Source organism: Cyprinus carpio, chromosome A16 (genome assembly GCF_018340385.1).
Source record: "Cyprinus carpio isolate SPL01 chromosome A16, ASM1834038v1, whole genome shotgun sequence".
Classification (NCBI taxonomy): Eukaryota; Metazoa; Chordata; class Actinopteri; order Cypriniformes; family Cyprinidae; genus Cyprinus; species Cyprinus carpio.
The window spans coordinates 17783168-17802479 of NC_056587.1; the positions used below are offsets into that span (position 1 = coordinate 17783168).

The 19312-nt window shown below is 37.8% G+C and overlaps 2 protein-coding genes across 2 annotated transcripts; one reads left to right on the forward strand and one right to left on the reverse strand.

Moving 5' to 3' along the window:
- The first annotated feature begins 1263 nt into the window (after window positions 1-1263).
- On the forward strand, window positions 1264-4837 carry LOC109091867 (serine/threonine-protein kinase pim-2-like). The gene is made up of 10 exons (XM_042773354.1): window positions 1264-1841; window positions 2215-2340; window positions 2678-2854; window positions 3014-3181; window positions 3278-3366; window positions 3459-3509; window positions 3612-3987; window positions 4079-4255; window positions 4388-4476; window positions 4593-4837. The coding sequence occupies exons 1-10, from the start codon at window positions 1658-1660 to the stop codon at window positions 4602-4604; spliced, it is 1449 nt and encodes a 482-aa protein (XP_042629288.1). The 5' UTR covers window positions 1264-1657; the 3' UTR covers window positions 4605-4837.
- Window positions 4838-6668: 1831 nt separating this feature from the next.
- Window positions 6669-18992, reverse strand: LOC109053423 (ankyrin repeat domain-containing protein 34A-like). Its single transcript, XM_019070813.2, has 2 exons — window positions 18707-18992; window positions 6669-9597 (listed from the first exon to the last, which is right to left on the reverse strand). Exon 2 carries the CDS (start codon window positions 9503-9505, stop codon window positions 7931-7933), a length of 1575 nt encoding a protein of 524 aa, XP_018926358.1. The 5' UTR covers window positions 9506-9597; window positions 18707-18992; the 3' UTR covers window positions 6669-7930.
- Between the last annotated feature and the right edge of the window lie 320 nt (window positions 18993-19312).

The window sequence follows — 19312 nt, forward strand, 5'->3', positions numbered from 1 at the left end:
CCTGGGCCCTATGCATAGGCAGTCCTGATGGGCCCCCATGACCCCACAATGAAAATATCCAGGTAAAATAAAATATATTCCAGACTTTTCAAGGGCCCTCTCTTCCTTTGGGGCCCTGGTAATCAGTACTGGTTTTACCCCCAGTCCGACGCCCCTGATGACAGAACCAGATCTAGTGTGATTGTACAAAATACTGTGATTGTACCCAACTCTGCTGCACTGCCAACAGTTTACAATTCAAAGGTATGATGATAGTGATAGGAGAGCACCAGAAAATGAGGTTGTAATAATAAAATACAGCTGTGTGTGTGTGTGTGTGTGTGTGTGTGTGTGTGTGTGTGTGTGTGTGTGTGTGTGTGTGTGTGTGTGTGTGTGTGTGTGTGTGTGTGTCAGACTGACAAGCAGTGTTTTTACAGGACAAGTGCTCTCAGGTGTCGCTCACACTGCTGTGTGTCTAACAAACAGAGAAGAGATGAGACTACCAGAGGTTCTGAGATTGGATGAGAAGAGCAATTCCTCTGGGATGAAGGTCACTCCTTCTCCGTCTTTGTTTATGGAAGATGCCCAGAGTCTGGAATGAATGCTTGGTTTCATTGAATAAGGTAAAGCAGCAGCAGGCAGACATCCATACCTTTGTCTCTATTTCAATAACCATTCTTAAACTCGAAGCATTCATTAATTGTATAAAACTGGTTTTGTGTCATACTGCAACCCAACCCATCAAAAACATTCAAAATTAATCCTCCTCAAATATGTTGGTGGATTTTGATGTGAGAAAACAATACACTGTAAATCCCAACTCATTCACTGCACCAACGTTTAGTGTAGAGTGTAGGCTACACAAATATTCTGAAATGTAAAAAAAGTCTCTTCACACAAAAACATATCCCATATTAGCGTGATCATTTTTTTTACATTTTAAATCAACAATTGTTGATTTTAGAGTTGTATTCAGTGTATTTAGTGTTTTTATCTTATAAAATAAGATAAACAAAGTGATGAGATAAAATGGCAACAATGCCAAAATGTATTACTGGTTTAAATAAACAGCTGAGTCTGTCTGTTTTTTTTTAATTTTTTTTGATGAGGTAAAAAGAGAGGAGATTTCTATGTCACTTTAAAATATTTAATTGAACCAACAATGATTTGGTAAACTAAACTAAACTAAACTAATTATTATTATTATTAATAATAATAATAATAATAAATTAACAAATGTAATTCAGTTGACATTAAAATTACATTTAAAAAAAAGCTAAGTATTTATTTATTTATTTTGACATAACCTATAGGCTAGATCTATAAAACAGAACATGCTCACGTTGTTATAGTATTAGCTGTGAATGTTATTATTCAAAAGTAACAGGTCATGCATTTCAAACATTCCAACTGTACTTTATATCTGCATGAGCCCCCTGTGACGTCACGAAACAAATAGAATGCGTAAAATTTTAGTATTTAAAGGCTTGGAACTCATTAGCTCAATTTGTTGGTTGAAGTTTCGGAGTATTCTGTTAGAGTGGAAAAAACCCTGTTATCATGGGACTGTTTTCACGACTAAAGAAAGTGTTTAAAGTGAAGCGAGCACACGAACCCCAACCCTGTGTGCCGCTCAGAAACACGGCCATCACTGCCCAAATACATCCTCATCGGCTCGATGAGACGCCCGGTGGTGCTGATGCGATCGATGAAGGGAGAAAGGAGGCAGGGAGACGAGAGAAAAAGAAGAAAAGGTTTTGGATGTCGCCTTCTTCACTTTTTTCACCGAAGAGCTGGGACATATAACGTGGCTAAAGCTGAGAAAGTGAACCTCGCGGGATCGTTTCTGAGACTTACTGATGGTAAAAACATCCGATGATAGAAGTTTAGATTCAAGTGCGATTCTTAAAACTTCTATTGTAACTGGCCCAGAACAAAAATAAATAAATAAAAGTGAACTGCGTAGACATATTTAAAAACAAAACAAAAATTAATTAAAACGACAAAAACACTTTAAAATTATTTAAAATTAAAAGTAAAACTAAAAATATATATTAATATTAATAACACTAATTCAATGATAATAAAATAACTTCTGATTTTTAAGATACAGTGTAGCTTAAGGTGTCATTACCAAAACTTAATATATATATCAATATTTGTGAATGTTAATTCAAAAATAAATAGATTTACATTGTCTGAAAAAAAAAATGATCTGTTAATATTTTTATCAAGAACCTCCAGCCTCTGAAGTCCTTCCAGCTGTAGAAGAACAGCTGGAACAGGACGTCCTCCAACATCAGGACATCCACACTCCAGTTAGTTTGACTGAAGAGGACAAGGCGGAAGAGCTGGACAAGGGTAAGATTACTGCCATAATCTAAAACAATACACACATTCTCAGTTTTTCAAAGGTTTGCCTAAATAAATAAGCACTCTAATTCGAGTATGCAATATTTCATTCATATTACTTATGTGATTGGATTCATATTATTGGTATTTTCTCTTTAAATTTTAAATTTCCTTTGCCTTAATCCAGTTCCCACTTTCCCAGTTAAATAAATTGATTTACATTGTTTGGAGATGTTTATTTAGGCCTAATTTATTTTTATTTTTTTCAAAAGTGCCCTTAAATGAAAAAATACCGTAATTTGAGTATGCAATGTTTTATTTATTTTATTAGTATTCCCCACTTTAGATCAGACTTTTCTACAACACATGCCCATTGCAGAGATCCACGATCTTCATGAAGCTCCAACCTCTGAAGTCCTCCCTGCTGTAGAGGAACAGCTGGAGCAGGACGTCCTCCAACCTCAGGATGTCCACACTCCAGTTAGTTTGACTGAAGAGGACAAGGCGGAAGACCTGGACAAGGGTAAGATAACTGCCATAATCTAAAACAATACACACATTCTCACATTCTCAGTTTTTCAAAGGCTTGCCTAAATGAAGAACCACTCTAATTTGAGTATGCAATATTTCATTCATATTATTTGTGTGATTTGATTCATATTACTGTTATTCCCCTCTTTAGATCAGACTTCTCTACAGCAGATTGTAGAGATTCATGATCTTGGAGAAGCTCCAGTCTCTGAAGTCCTCCCTGCTCCTGAGGAAGCTGGAGCAGGACGTCCTCCAACCTCAGGATGTCCACACTCCGATAACTCCTCTGGAGAAGATGAAGCAGAGGAGCCAGACAACAGTAAGAATAATAAATACAATGAGAATAACAAAATGTCATTTAAAATTCTAAAATGCATGAAAAATTAATGCTCAACATTCGTTCATCTTTTAATAGGCCACATTTTTTGGCTATATGAATTCGACCACAAGCTGGGTGAAGGAGGCTATGTGCATGCAGGAACTCGATGCAAGGATGGCCTGAAGGTTTATTTTTTTCCATACCTGTTCAGTATTCATGACTGGAATGATCTCTGTGCACATTGTGCTAATTGTTCGTTCTTTGTTTTATTGATCAGGTGGCTCTGAAAATTGCTGACAAGACACCAGATATGCGATATATCAGAGTTGTAAGTTGCCTGTGCTCTCTATATTTTCAGTTTCTAACATCTTATATTCTTGTTAATCTGAGAAAGCAACTCCATCTAAGTATCATATGTTCTTTCTTTTAGCCTGGTCATTCCAGACGGCTCCCCATAGAGATCGGCCTGACACTCATGGCCAATAACGGCCACAGCGTTTTACAGATAATTAAAATTCTGGACTGGCAGGATGACCCGGACCACTACGTCATGGTCTTGGAGCGGCCCATGCCTAGCATGAGCATGTTTAACTTCATGAAGCTCCGACAAAGGCTTGATGAGAAGATGGCACGACATGTTATGTTGCAGGTCATTCATGCTGCTAACATTTGCTGTGAGCGTGGTGTTTTCCATCGTGATATTAAATTGGAGAACCTCCTGGTGAACCCGGACACGTTGGAGGTCAAGTTGATTGACTTCGGGTGCGGCACGCTCATGAAGGACTCCGCCTACATTGCCTTCAATGGTATGTTTTTTGATTTGCTAGCAGGTTATTTAGTTCACTGAACACATTCTGCTTGTAGAAATGCATTAAATATTAAAATCTCTTCCTTTAGGCACAGAAATGTTCTGTCCACCGGAGTTTGATGTCGACGGCAGGTACCATGCAAAGCCAGCGACAGTTTGGTCATTAGGGTTCCTGCTGTTCATGATGTTGTATGGGTATTATCCAGATGACAAAGACCTGCACAGGATCAGTGAGAATGACTGGTCCGAACCTGACCTGTCACAAGGTGAGATCTTCATCAAAGAACAAAGTTGGACCATTTGATTTCTAAATATGAAGGTATGCAATTTGAAATCTAAATATAAAAGGTGTAACATATAAGTTAATAATCAGACATCTCTCTCACCTGTTTGAACAGAATGCTGCCGGATGATCTGCGATTGTCTGCAGCCTGATCCGCAGCGGAGACTTATCCTGGAGGAGATGCAGCTCCATGACTGGTTTACGGTACTAAGATTAGAGTCTAAGATTTGCTAAATGTTTATTCATATAATCAGTCAAATTTGCTCTATGTGTAATATATTTAGATAAATAAATAACAGTTAATTATGGTTTTGTTTCAGGTAATGGAGTAAGACATGGAGAGCAACAAAAAACAACTCCCTGTCACAGCCACTCTGTTGTTTGCTGTCTTTGGTCATTTTTGTAAGTGTATTAATAGCATGATAGTAGAATAAGTATAATAATAGAATAATAATTATAATATAATATAATATGAAGTATTAAGATATTTGTATTAAGATATGTATGCACTATGTGTTATGTTAGCAGAGAGTGACTGTAAATTGGAAATTTTTCTTTCTCCTAACTGCTGTAATCAATCTCTGTACTGTGTGTATATATTAAAAAAAATAATAAATAATCACTAAAATCACCACTGAACACTCATCCATGACAGAATTTTAGTGTAGAGTGTACACAAATACTCAGAAATGTCAAAATGACATAATTCCCATAAAAACAAATCTCATGTTAACTTGACAATTTTTGATTTAACTGTACTAAGATTTCTAAAGTACATTTAGTCTAATGTGTATGCGTTCAATTGACAACACATACATTGAGCACTTAAGCATACGATGGATTTAACAGTTGACTGAACATGTAGTTTTTATGTAGTAATTTCTGTACTCAATAAAAGTAATACTTTGTTCATTTTATATAAAGAAAACATTAACAGTTAAATGAACATCATTCCCAAGAGAAAAATATACCCTCATAAGTGAGCATTCTGCAAAGTTTTGCTTTAGCATTTAGCAAAATTTTGCATCATTTTTCTTTCCTGTCCACAACCCTATTAGAACAAACCTTAAACATACCACTTGAGAACCACAGATTTATGATAAATTAATGATTCAGTCTTGGATTTATTCAAAGCAGATAAAAGCTCTTGAAGAAAATGATCACCTCAGAGAAGTAGCACGACAGGGATTTTCGTTTTAAATAATTTAATACTTTTTAAAATTATTTGGTTTACTACATTTGACCTGTGTATCACACTAAACATACAAAATAACAAGAAATAGTTAATCCATAATCCATGAAATGATGCATTGACACTGTAACTGTGACCCTTCTATATGTGAATGGAGAGCAGAACACTGGGGTACGGCTCAAACTACCCAACAACAGTGCAGCACAGACAGAGGTCCATTGTATACAGCACCTAAAACACCCTTTACACTATTAACATCTTTTCAGGTACACTTGAACACAATTTCAACTCATTTAAATGGATGTTTTTGTACAGCAGGTCAGAAATAATGGAGATATTTAGATACAAACATTTAGAAACAAATCAAACTCCCGGTTATCTTGCTTGTGTGTTAAATGAAAGGAGGAGAATCGCTAAAATCAATGAATACACAGCAAAGTGCCAAGATTCTCGTAATCGCATCAGGATAACAAAGAGCTAGGTAGTCAGAGATCTGGATATCAGTCGGACAGTTGTGTTTTATCGCGATCGTTTTCAGGAAGATTGCTGTAACCATTGACCTCCGGGCTGCTCATATATTATTTCCTACAAACATCCTGGAACACAAAAAGCTACGTCAAAGTGAAATTGCACCACCAACAATTCGGTATTAAACATTAAAATTTGTTTCAATAAAAATAAAAAACAACAAGAATAAAACCCTACAGGCATAAAAAAATATTCCTCTTTTTGTTTTCATGATACATTTCAAGTACACTAAAAGTTTAATTCACATCAAGTATAGAACATCTCAAAGCAGAAGCACTAAATTCACTCACATCATAAGCTTGAGTTAAACTATGTGTTTGACACGGATACACTGTGCACTGCAGCTCTTTAGGGAAATTGATTCTCATGTATTTTGTGCAGAGATTCCTCCTCTGAATGTAAACTGAGCTCCCAGCTCGTCTTTAACTATTTACTGCAGCATGTTACCACAGACACACGTCCAAGTGATTGTTCACATTCACAATAATAATATGAAATCAGTGCTGAGGCAGCATAGAATATTGCACGTTTAAACTTTTGAGACACATTTGTACTCTGTACAGTATGTACACAATATCTGTGCTCTGTGTCTACAGAGGGAGTCTGCGTTGAGTCGGGTCAGGGTGGATCTGTGTGGTTTTGGATGGGCTTTGTAGAGTTTCTTTGGGATTTTGAGTTTCAAGAATTGCACTTCACTTATTTTGTATCACTTAGAAGACTTTAAGAAAGATAAACGACCCATCCAAAAGCCCTGAAACATGCAGTATGTTTAACTGGTACAATTATGTTTTTAGATATATAGCTTTTTTTATGTTTTTATGTTAATTGATTCCTGTAGTATTTTATTGCACTTTCATAATGCAATAAAATGTTCTTCAGAAGTGTGTTACATTTTGTTACAGGAATATTTAGCAGTCTAGTACCTGTGGAAAAAATCAGGAAGCTTGTCATTGTCAAATTAAAAGTCCTTCAAGGACTACAATTCCTAACCTTTAGTCCAAAACAATCACGCAGAAAAAAAAATATTGCATTAAAAATAATTGAGCACTATTATGTACAAGTAAGTAAAATTCAATTCACATTTGAATGAAACTATTGAATCAATTTAGCTGTACTGTAATGGCAAAAGAAATTAATTTTAGAGTTTTGAACTACATTTGATGTTGTTACCTAAGGAAAACAGAGGGATGTGCATGTTATCAGGAATATTAAGAGTATTAACCCAATTATTCCACAGGATCATCACAGAAAATAACATGCAAAAATTGTGTACAACAGCTTATTGGGACCCTTATTGGGTCATCTTTGTACCTTATTTACCCCATAAAAGATGTATAGTAGTACCTTAAGTATGTATATTACTATTCTAAGGTACAAATATGCACCTTTTGGGGGTAGATAAAGTAAAAATGGGTCCTTTTAAGGGTACTGTCCCATCAACAAGCAGCTGTACCCCCTAAAGGTACAATTTTTGCACTTTTTTTTTCTGACAGTGCACAAAAATAAAAAGGCTGATAGCCATAACAGCGCTAATACTTAGAGAAACCTGTAGAACACAAAATCTGTGAGGTTTCATCTAAGGGTTGCAGCAATTTCAAACACCAACAGCACTTCCGTTGACACTAATGGTCCATCTTCAAGCAATCTCGATGATCAAGGAATAACCCTAAATAACATTAGAAGGGTCTCCAAATTTGGAATAATTGATCCCTTTTATGATCTTGAATGACCGTGACTCATTTTCTCTTTCACTGTCTGGATTCAAAGATGGTTTTGTCTCCACAATACATATTTTTGATGTATGTATTAAGTTCAAAAGGAGCTCAACTGGACCAGAGAAGGTTTGCCTCAAAGATGATGTAGATGAACCCGGTGATGAAAACTCTCGGCCAGCTCTGACTCTTTCTCTCTCTCTCTTGTTCTCCTTCTCTCTTGCCCTCAATCTCCATTCATCTCCATCACCTTTTCTGTGAGGATTTCCCGGAAAGTCGAAAGCTGCTTCATCTGCTCTGTCTGCATCGAGTGTCGTCTCATCAGTTTCTTCTTCATCTTGAAGTCTGGTCCACGTTTTGGGGACGATGGCGCGACCGGCAGCAGGATCTTGCTCCCTGAGTGAACGGGAGAAGTGGGCTTTCCGTTGGCTCGGATATCAGGAATGGGTCGCTGAGGGTTGACGTTGAGAGGAGGAAGGAACCCAGGTCTTGTGTGGGAGATGTGGTCCAAAAGGAGAGTGCCTGATCCCCGCCGTTCCAACAGTCCTGTTGGACGCCGCCGCATTGTGATAGGAGACACCGAGTTGGGAATACTCTCCAGAGACTCTCGAGAAGAGCTGGTGAGCAGCGACAAGGGAGAGGCATTGTACCTGCGCCGCTCCACTGAGACACGTCCAGAATCTGGAGATCCAGGGATGGAGGCAGGGCACAGGTGGGTGTCCGACTCGTAATGTTCCATGCGGGTGAGTTTGGGGTGTGGTAAGCCACGGATCCCCGTTGGTGCCTGAGCAACATTGTCCTGAGTCTCAGGGGCTGTGTTTCTGCGATACAGTGACTGGTGCTGATGGACTTTATCCGCCCAGGAAGAGCCACACAGTGCTGCATAGTCTTCCGAACAGGACCGGTCCATCAGCTTTGGAGAAGATGGGTCATGGGTCTCGATACTGTGCCTTCGGGACAGGAGAGGTCTGCCTGGACCAGAAACTGTTATCCCATTCATCTCCGAAACCAACTTGTCCTCCTCTGTTAAATCACCCTCTATCCGCTCCGCTCTCTCAGCAAGTACAGAAGGAGCCACCAGACCCCATGGTTCAGAGTTTAGTCTTTTCAGAAGCTTACGGGGTGGTGGTCTCCTCTCCCCTTGTGGTCTGCTGGAGGGTAGTGGGAGTGCTGAAGTCATGGCGAAGCTGAAGATACCTTCATCCTCCTCACCGGGGGCAGAGCCAGAGGTATGGATCTCCACCTCAGATGGAGACATGCAAGCAGGGGAGAGCTTGTCCACTATACCCGGAGAAGGTGGGGAGTTCAGGTATTGTTTGGTCTTTTTAGTGCCAGAGGGAGATGTATCGGTAGTAATTATGATTACCTCTTTACCTTTGGCTTTGCAGGCATCCAGCAGGACCTGGAGAGTGTCCCTGTCACCCTTATTGATGGCGTGTACGAGTGCCGAGGCCCCAGAGTAATCTTTTAAGCTGGGATCAGCGCCGTTTTCCAGCAGCAGTGACACCACCTCTTTGCCTGCCTGTTCTGCACACGCATGCATCAGAGCGGTCCGACCCGATTTGTCAGGGATGTTTGGGTCTGCTCCCTTCTCAAGCAGGTACCGCACCATCCTCTGCCGGTTCTGTGGTTCATCGTATCCCGCCAGACAGGCCGCTATTATGGGCGTTTCCCCTCGCTCATTCCCTTCATTGATATAGGCTCCGCCCTCCAGGAGGAGGCGAGTGAGGCGGAGTTTACCTTGGAACACCGCCTTCAGAAGGGCATTGCCCTCTGTGTGCAAGGCCCCTCCATCACCCATGATGTCTCGCTATCCACCTCTAAAATCCCTGAACCTCTCTCCTCCTCCGGCCTCAGAACTATTGGGTCATCCCGGCTCAGACTCTGGTGAACCTGGAATGAAAACAAATAAAAGTGATTTATCATGGGGGGTTGTTTGACATTTTGACTATTGGTTAAAGAACACTTCCAACTCCAAAATCACAGACACTGATCTGGCACCAAGTTTCCACAAATTCAGTCTGTCTGTGTGTCTGTGTGTCTGTGCGTCTGTGTGTGTGTGTGTGTGTCTGTCTGTCTGTCTGTCTATCTATCTATCTATCTATCTATCTATCTATCTATCTATCTATCTATCTATCTATCTATCTATCTCTTTCCTTTCAAATGAGGCTTTGTCAAGCCAACATTTAAACATTTGACAAACTTTGCTTTTCTAGTTAACACTAATTAACTGATTTTCATTTTTAATCCTTACAATGAAGGGCAATTATGCATCCTGTTTGATATCTCAAAGTAAATTTAGTTGAAATTCAGGAATTTACCTGGAATTTAACAGGCATTCTCAATTTGGTTCTAAATGGCACACAACACAAATTAATCAAACAAAGTCTGAAATCTAAAAGCACATTATTTTGATCAGATTCAAAACCTAATTATCCACAGCACACAAAACTCTCTAATTTCTTTATACTGTCTCACTAGTAACACTTAACTATGAGTCCAATGCATTAACTAAAGTTAATGTATACAGTCTTATTCTAAGGTTTTGCCATCTTACTCGGTTGTGTTCTGAACACAGTGTCTTGTGGACTGACACTCTGTACTATCCTGTACTCTTTAACAGTCTTCTCTCCGCCTTTTCTGTAATGAAGGCAGGAGAGAGATGATAAAGGCAGTCCAGTAAAGAAAAGAAAATTGAATTCCTGAGTGGTGCAAAGAGCATCAAGACATGTGACAAGCTCAGTCAGCTCTGCAAATGTACAAATAATTTATGACATGCATTCACCTTATACACAGATACCAGGCATTTACTAACATAAACATTATGTTGTTTGAAATTATTTTTCATTTGTTATCAGATGTATTGCAATTGCAAGGTATGGCAAATAAACCATATTTCCAATGTTTAACAATTGTTCTTGACAGTACAGGATATTTTTTGGACAAAGAAAATAAATAAATAAAAATGTGCGAGCTAGTGATAATGTGAAAGATGATCATAATACCTAAAATATCCCATGCTTTCGGGTGCACATTCACCCTCAATCAGAAACATTCCCATTATGCAATGCATGAGCTATATGGAACGTGGGCCATCAGATCATTACACTAACTATCTTGGTAAGATGATTAGAGCAAACGACAGGGGGTGTGGCAGGAGGGCATCGATTCCAATAATAGCATAATTAACATGCCGCAGCCTTCAAAATCAGCTTGAACCTATTTGAAATTCAATGAGCCCAAAGTCACATAGCATACTGATATAGGCACTGTGAGGACAAAGCCCTACCTCTTCTCAAACAGAAACTAATCAATGAGCTACATGTACAGGGAGGAAAGGAGGATGAAATTAGTTTGGCTATAAGTTGGTGGTCGACCATGTATTGTCACAGAGGGTTGTCAGGGAGGTTCAGCTATGGATGCTGGTGCCGTCAAGAGAGTTATTATCTGCGCAAGGTCTAAACTAGGTCTATTCCTTCACAGTCGGATTAACTGAAGACTATGAGACCTTTATTCTTCTATATATAATTTGTTTGATTTATTCCTAGTGGTCTTCCTCTAGCTGCATGCGCTCCTGAGCACTGTTTATATAAAGCAGAGACCTATGCTGGCCTAGGATAACACATAATGGATAACAGCCTATTACAGTATAGAGAATTATAATGTTTAACAAACTATTTATCAAAGAACCCTGAAAAAATGTATTACAGTTTCCACAGAAATATACAGCAGCAACTGTTTCGACATTGGTGGTTATAATCGGTGTTTCTTGAGCAGCAAATCAGCAGATTAGATTGATTTCTGAAAAATCATGTGACACTAAAGACTGGAGTAATGGCTACTGAAGAATCAGCTTTGCATCAATTACAATACTATTATTGATCAAAAAATGCAGCATTGGTTAGCATAAGAGACATCTTTCCAAAACATTAAAAATAAATAAATACTTACAAACCCCAAACCTTTGAACAGTTGTGTATGTACAGTATATAATAAAATGTATTGCCTAATAAATTTACATTCTTATATACACTGAATTTTACCTGTACTTTGATCAGCTTTAAATAACTGATAAATAAAAACAGCACAATCATTTAAAAAATTGCCTTTTTTTAAATAATGATATGAATTCATTTGACTTGTATAATATGGTTTCCTAACCATATGTTGAGTCTCTAGGAAGTGATGATTCCTGTGCTGCACCCGGTGTTGCTTTACAAAACATTGCATATATCATCTGCATATGCCAGGAACTGTGGATTAAAAGAGATGGCCTGAGGATGGAAAAATGCATTTTTCCTTTAAACCTTTTTATATTTATATTTTATACATTATATTGTAACTTGACTTTAACAACCATCCCTAAAATCGACCAGCCCCCAAGAAATAGAGTCGGTGCTCCCTACTTTATCTCTGCCAATGTGAAGAACATTGGAAACGTCAAGAGTGTGTACAAGCTGTGCAGAATTAATATCCTCCTGAAACACACCAACACACCCACAGAACCCAAGCTGCTCGTCCTGCCTGCCTTCTTAAGGAATTCTCTGTGATTTCTGAGCCAGATCAGCCCAGAAAAGCAAGAGGAATGCTGTTTTTGCATACTGATTATGGGAGCTATAGAGGAACAGGGAGAAAAGAACTGTTCTCTGAAAATGTAATCACAAAAAAATAAATTTTTAAGAAACTGGGGTCTCCAGGATTCGAGACGGTGAGGTTAATCTCCTGTCTCACACACACGGTGCAGCATGGATGACTCATCTCCATGACAGACTCACTAGAGAGATGTGGCAGGCATTGTCTCTCAGGAGATCATCCTGCTGAAACCCACAGGTCTCCTTACATGTATCCTGACCTGACATGTGCATTGTGACCAGTCTGTTTTAAATGATCCAGAGAGAATTAAAGGGGGAAAAAGGAAAAGGGGGGAGGGGGGAAAGTCTTCATTTAGGGTATGTTTGCATGACAACGAACGATGTATTAAAAATGGAAAAGCTTTTACTTTGCGTTTTTGAAATGTTTAGATGACAACTTTGTCGAAACGAAGCGAATATTGTTGGCACTGTGATAAATTGCTTATGCTCCATATTTTAACTCACTTAGGATAAAGGTGTCTGCTAAATGCATGAACGTAAATGTTAATTTCATGACCTTTATTTTGAAGCTTAATTCCATTGCTCTCGTCTGTGATCATAATTTACAGGTGTTCTTTGCTTAATCATAAGTCTGTGTAAAAACATTCCTCATGTTTCCCTTGACTTTGGTCAAGTATTCAGTCTCCCAGTGAAACTCATAATGTGTCATGATATTAAGAACCAAAGTGCAGTTTATTTTGTAAGTTTTATTTCAGTTTAGATAGTTTCCTATGTAGACTATAGACAGCTTTTTAGGTTTTAGAGCAGAGCTAATGTGTACAGAGATATGCATAAAAGATGCATACTCCAACATCTGTGTTTTCTAAATAATAAATTGTACTCTAGTGTAATTTGCATACTTTATAGATACTCTAGAACCACAAGGGTTATTTATACACAGACTGATTAAACAAGCAACACCTGGTACAATTCAGGGAGAGATTGTGAACACTACATTTGCCAGATGCTTTTTTGCAAAAGTGACTTAATGTTGCATTGAAGGTATACATTTGATCAGTTTTGTCTTTGACCCCATAAAACACAAGCACAAAATAACTTCAAAATAAGGTCTTGGTCCTAAACGGAACAAGACTTGCTTGGAAAAAAAAAAAAATCAGATGTCTGTTTCTTCAGTTGTGTAACTCCAAAATGGATGTTATGTCACACACGACATATTGAATATGCCATACTCACTTTTTCCATTCTCTTTCAATTCATACAGGTGGACAAACAACTGTCATCATCTTTCAATCATGTCAACATTTCTGTGGCTTTGTCCAGACAGGCAGTATTTCGAACTTCAAATCTCTTTCATTTTGTAGCCTGAACAGCACAAAACACAAAAACACACACACACACACACACACACACACACACACACACACACACACACACACACACACATACACACACACATGAAATCATGATTTTAACAGACCTAATCCAAACCAAAGAAAGCACATTTCATATGATTGGATTTTAAGTAGGTTTGCCTAGTACACTTTAAAAAAAAAAAAAAAAAAGGTTAGTTAAATATAGTTAAATAGTTAAATAAAGGTGTTTTTTCTATGATGCCATATAAGCACTACATTTGGTTCCCCAGGGTATTTTTCAGTGAACAGTTCTTAAAAGAATAATCTTTCTTAGTGTGAAAAGCATTTTAATAAACTAAATAATATTTTTTTCCACTAAAAGAACCTTTTGTATAATGGCAGCATTCTGTAGATAAAGGTTCTTCATGGAACTATTGATGCCAATAAAGAAACTTTACTTTTAAGAGTGTACTTGTCTACAACTGTGTCTGAAATCACCCAGGGTAAATAACCAGTGGGCAAATGCTGCAGATGATTATGCTTAATAATTTGAGAGAAACTAAAAATGTGATTTATGGATTTATTGATGCATATCACGTAGCTTTATGACTTCAATAATTGATTCTGTTATTTTCCTGTTAATCACTGTAAAGCTGCTTTGACACAATCTATGTATAAAGCACTATAGAAATAAAGAAGACTTGACTTGACTCATTTTATCTTGCATCCATTATGTATTGAAGGATGTCAGGATGACCAGTCAATATTTGGTGTATGTGTAAATATATCAGATATTGCCTATGCTGTTTGAACAAACACATCCAATTTTAATCACTTGAAAAATGACAGAGAAGCAGACAGTCCCAAAGATTGAATCTGACAGGTATATCGGATTTATGTGCCATCTGAATTATGTGTAATTTGCATACTTTATAGATACTCTAGAACCACAAGGGTTATTTATACACAGACTGATTAAACAAGCAACACCTGGTACAATTCAGGGAGAGATTGTGAACACTACATTTGCCAGATGCTTTTTTGCAAAGTGACTTATGTTGCATTGAAGGTATACATTTGATCAGTTTTGTCTTTGACCCCATAAAACACAAGCACAAAATAACTTCAAAATAAGGTCTTGGTGCTAAACGGAACAAGACTTGCTTGAAAAAAAAAAATCAGATGTCTGTTTCTTCAGTTGTGTAACTCCAAAATGGATGTTATGTCACACACGACATATTGAATATGCCATACTCACTTTTTCCATTCTCTTTCAATTCATACAGGTGGACAAACAACTGTCATCATCTTTCAATCATGTCAACATTTCTGTGGCTTTGTCCAGACAGGCAGTATTTCGAACTTCAAATTTCTTTCATTTTGTAGCCTGAACAGCACAAAACACACACACACACACACACACACACACACACACACACACACACACACACACACACACACACACACACACACACACACACACACACACACACACACACACACACACACACAGAAACACACACATGAAATCATGATTTTAACAGACCTAATCCAAACCAAAGAAAGCACATTTCATATGATTGGATTTTAAGTAGGTTTGCCTAGTACACTTTAAAAAAAAAAATAAAGGTTAGTTAAATATAGTTAAATAGTTAAATAAAGGTGTTTTTTCTATGATTTAGCACTACATTTGGTTCCCCAGGGTATTTTTCAGTGAACAGTTCTTAAAAGAATAATCTTTCTTAGTGTGAAAAGCATTTTAATAAACTAAATAATCTTTTTTTCCACTAAAAGAACCTTTTGTATAATGGCAGCATTCTGTAGATAAAGGTTCTTCATGGAACTATTGATGCCAATAAAGAAACTTTACTTTTAAGAGTGTACTTGTCTACAACTGTGTCTGAAATCACTCAGGGTAAATAACCAGTGGGCAAATGCTGCAGATGATTATGCTTAATAATTTGAGAGAAACTAAAAATGTGATTTATGGATTTATTGATGCATATCACGTAGCTTTATGACTTCCATAATTGATTCTGTTATTTTCCTGTTATTCACTGTAAAGCTGCTTTTACACAATCTATGTATAAAGCACTATAGAAATAAAGAAGACTTGACTTGACTCATTTTCTCTTGCATCCGTTATGTATTGAAGGATGTCAGGATGACCAGTCAATATTTGGTGTATGTGTAAATATATCAGATATTGCCTACGCTGTTTGAACAAACACCAACAATCCAATTTTAATCACTTGAAAAATGACAGAGAAGCAGACAGTCCCAAAGATTGAATCTGACAGGTATATCGGATTTATGTGCCATCTGAACAAAGCCTTTGCCCTTCCCAGAATTCCCTATGGATCTTTGAGTGTGTACACATCAGCGTAGTGGAGAGCCATTCAACATGACCAAAATAAACTTGCCAATTTTGCAGCATGTTGAATAGCACTTGCAGAGGGTCTGCGTTTCAGTGCCGCATGGGAGGAGGGAGGCAACATACCGAGCTGTCTTGTCGGGACAAATTGTATCTAATTCTCCATGCTTTCCCAACAGATGATGGAAATTAATATCATGTCTTCATTCTCACGCCTCTGAGAGCCCCCACGCCTGGCTTTCTGTTTTACGGAACAGCAGTGTGTGTGTGTGACTTAAGGCTACATCTGAGGTTGAGCGAGGGGGCCTGTGACTAGAAGGGGCTGCACAGTCAAGCGTTGTCGCCCCACAGACAGCGCCGTGGTGCCTTTGAGCCACTGTTTTCCTCATTAGATCACACGGATCGAGGCAGGTGCAATCACTTTTACAGCAGCTGAGTGAAATGCATCCATCAGTGGTGCACCGATGACCCTTTGACCCAGTCGCATCAGAACCACTGAGGCAATTCATCACTCATATTGGCAGCTTCAAAGAGAACCATCCTGCAGAGGGGCAATGAGATTATCTCCATCATACTAAATGTCCTAAGCGTTCCTGACACATCCTCTAAACTGTTGTGTGTTTATTCCATATTGTTTATTGTGGCATGTTTAGGTCCTGTTGTCATTTTCAATGCCTCACATGTAGTGCCAAGTCCATTTTTCTTCTACACTTGGTCTGTAATGAGATGAATGAAAACTAAACCACTTGACTCGACTAGCCTGAGTGTTCAGTGATTTACAGAGCTGAGAATGAATTCTCCAATTCGAGAGCAATCTGAGTGTCTCCTTTCACATTACTGCAGACAACCACATACCAATGCATTCTTCTCTGCCCTCGAACTGCAGATGTCAGAAATAAAATAACATAATATAGGTTTTATGCCTATAGGAAAGCGACTTCATGTGATCAATGCAGAAATGCAATGATTCATATACTGTCCAACATATAGGGGATACATCATGTGTTTAGGATCATTTCGTTTGTTTTAGGACAAATAAGCTAATTCAATGCATCTGATTATGTCTCTCTTACTGTTCCATTTACTTTTCCTTGATATTTTTCAATACTGTAAAATAGTATTTTTACCGTCTTACAGTAAAAAATTGTTATACAATGCTTTTTTCAAAGAAAAAAAGTTAATTTAATAAAAAAAGATGATGCAACAAATAATCTACTAGCATGATGAATAAAAAGTTAAAAAAATATTAATAACCTTGACATTTCTGTAAAATAACATTTTTACTGTCATACAGTAAAAAATATTGTTCAATTATTTTATTTTATTGTAAAAACAAATTGTGCAACAAATAATCTACTAGCATTATGAATGAATACTTAACATCTTTTTTTAGCATGGCATTAATAACTAAGCATTTTATATTACAATAATGAGAACTGGGGTGTAAAATGTACTTAACTGTCAAGAAAATCAGTAATCCTAATCATTCTAAAAATAGGCTTATTTTCTATATGCAAAATACAATTTCTTTTGTGGAGTGACACAATGGGCATTTTTTTGCATTTTTAGTGAGATTATCCTACATACCTTATATACTTAATGTATGTGGCATGGTATTTACACAGTGCTTCAATAAACTCCAAGATTACCATGGTACATGTCCAAAAACATGGTATTTCCATTGCTATGTTCAAAAACCTTGTCAACAGCATGTTCATTGCAGTACAATGGTATTATTTCCTTCTAATATAACCAGTTAAGAAAGCAAACAGCAACAATTATCATGTTTTGATTCTGCAAGTGGAAATATTACTCAAATCAAACGAGAAAATTCTGCTTATGTGTCGCTGTCCGCGGTGCTGAATGTCATTCGCAAAACGAGGTAGATACAGATTTTGATGCGTTACAGACTCGATTCACACCGCCAGCTACAAATATCTATAGCTCAGGACTATTTTTAGTCTTGAAGCATCAAAATTGGCGTCTATTCACGTCAGCTCCCTTCCTGACGCAAAGCTCCAGTGTCCACAAATGAACTTCCAAACAGCAGACACACACTTCAAGTCTCTGTTAGAGCAAACGTGCACCAATCACCACACAAACGCTCAAATTTTAAGTTTTTGTGAAGTGAGAAAATGCACATTACAGCAGCATTGATATCAGTCTTAAATCGTCTCCTTTAGACATCCAGCAAATCTTCAGAGATTTTTTTAAGAAGCGTCTTAAGGAAATGCCAGCAGACATTCAGTGTAACTGAGAATCCGAACTGCGGTGCATGAATTCGCAACGAACGCTCATAAAGCCTTATGACCAGCTGCAGCGACATGCACATCGTTCCTCCAGTAAAACATTTGCTTTTAGCTTCAACAACTCACACCTAAAATAAGCAGCCAGCAACCATTTCCGATCAGCGCACATGCCAACAGAAAATCGTTAGCGCTTCACAGCATCGAAAGACTCGAAAATTGCTCTAAGTGGTTTGCAATGCAAACAGTAAGAAAGACGGTGCAAGGGAATGTTAAGACATCGTTGCAATATAAGGGACTGAAGTCTTCTTAATTATGACCATGCACAGTTGAGAATAATACAAAATTAAAATGAAATAATAATAATAAATGTTATCTTAAACATGACGAGCATTTTGAAAGCAACATTCGCAGGAGAGTATCTTGAAAGAGTCTCACCTTGTATCTGCGGTCTTCACTCCATCAGAGCGGCTGATTTTAGCCCGAGAATCCAGCTGCTGTCTGCTGATCCCAGTGTCTTACACCCCCCACATCATCTCTCCTCCTGCGACCGAGAGTTTGGGACACTCTGCGGGGGCGTGGAGTGGGCAGTGAGCTGATGCGAGGCTCCCACGATCACGCACAGACGCACTGAGGTCCAGCTTCACCGAGCAAACACTGACTGACGGACTGACTGACTGGACCATCTCTGCTTAGGGGGAAACTTATTCGATTATTTCAATTCTTTGATCATTTTAAATTTATCATTGTATGATTCCCTGATTTTATTTATTTATATTATTTTATTTGTATTTTTTTTATGCAACCATGCATCTCTGTGCCATAGTGTGCTGTAGATGTATAGAATTTGATGCAGAAAATTTTAATGAGTTTACAATAATAATAATAATAATATAATAATAATAATAACAGTTTTGTCTAAGAAATAGACTAAATTTAGCTTGTTGTGATTTGATGCATGAAAACATTTAAGCAATGTGTGTATGTGCTTTACATCGCCAAGTTAAGGCTTCTCTGAGCAGCCTCTGTGCCTGCTCTAAATTC

Excerpts from the sequence above, each read along its gene's own strand:
- LOC109091867 (XM_042773354.1), top strand. The coding sequence starts at position 1,658 with ATGAGACGCCCGGTGGTGCTGATGCGATCGATGAAGGGAGAAAGGAGG. Across the intron at positions 1,842-2,214 it reads GTTTCTGAGACTTACTGATG|AACCTCCAGCCTCTGAAGTC; the intron begins GTAAAAACATCC and ends ATTTTTATCAAG. Across the intron at positions 2,341-2,677 it reads GGCGGAAGAGCTGGACAAGG|ATCAGACTTTTCTACAACAC; the intron begins GTAAGATTACTG and ends TCCCCACTTTAG.
- LOC109053423 (XM_019070813.2), bottom strand. The coding sequence starts at position 9,505 with ATGGGTGATGGAGGGGCCTTGCACACAGAGGGCAATGCCCTTCTGAAG.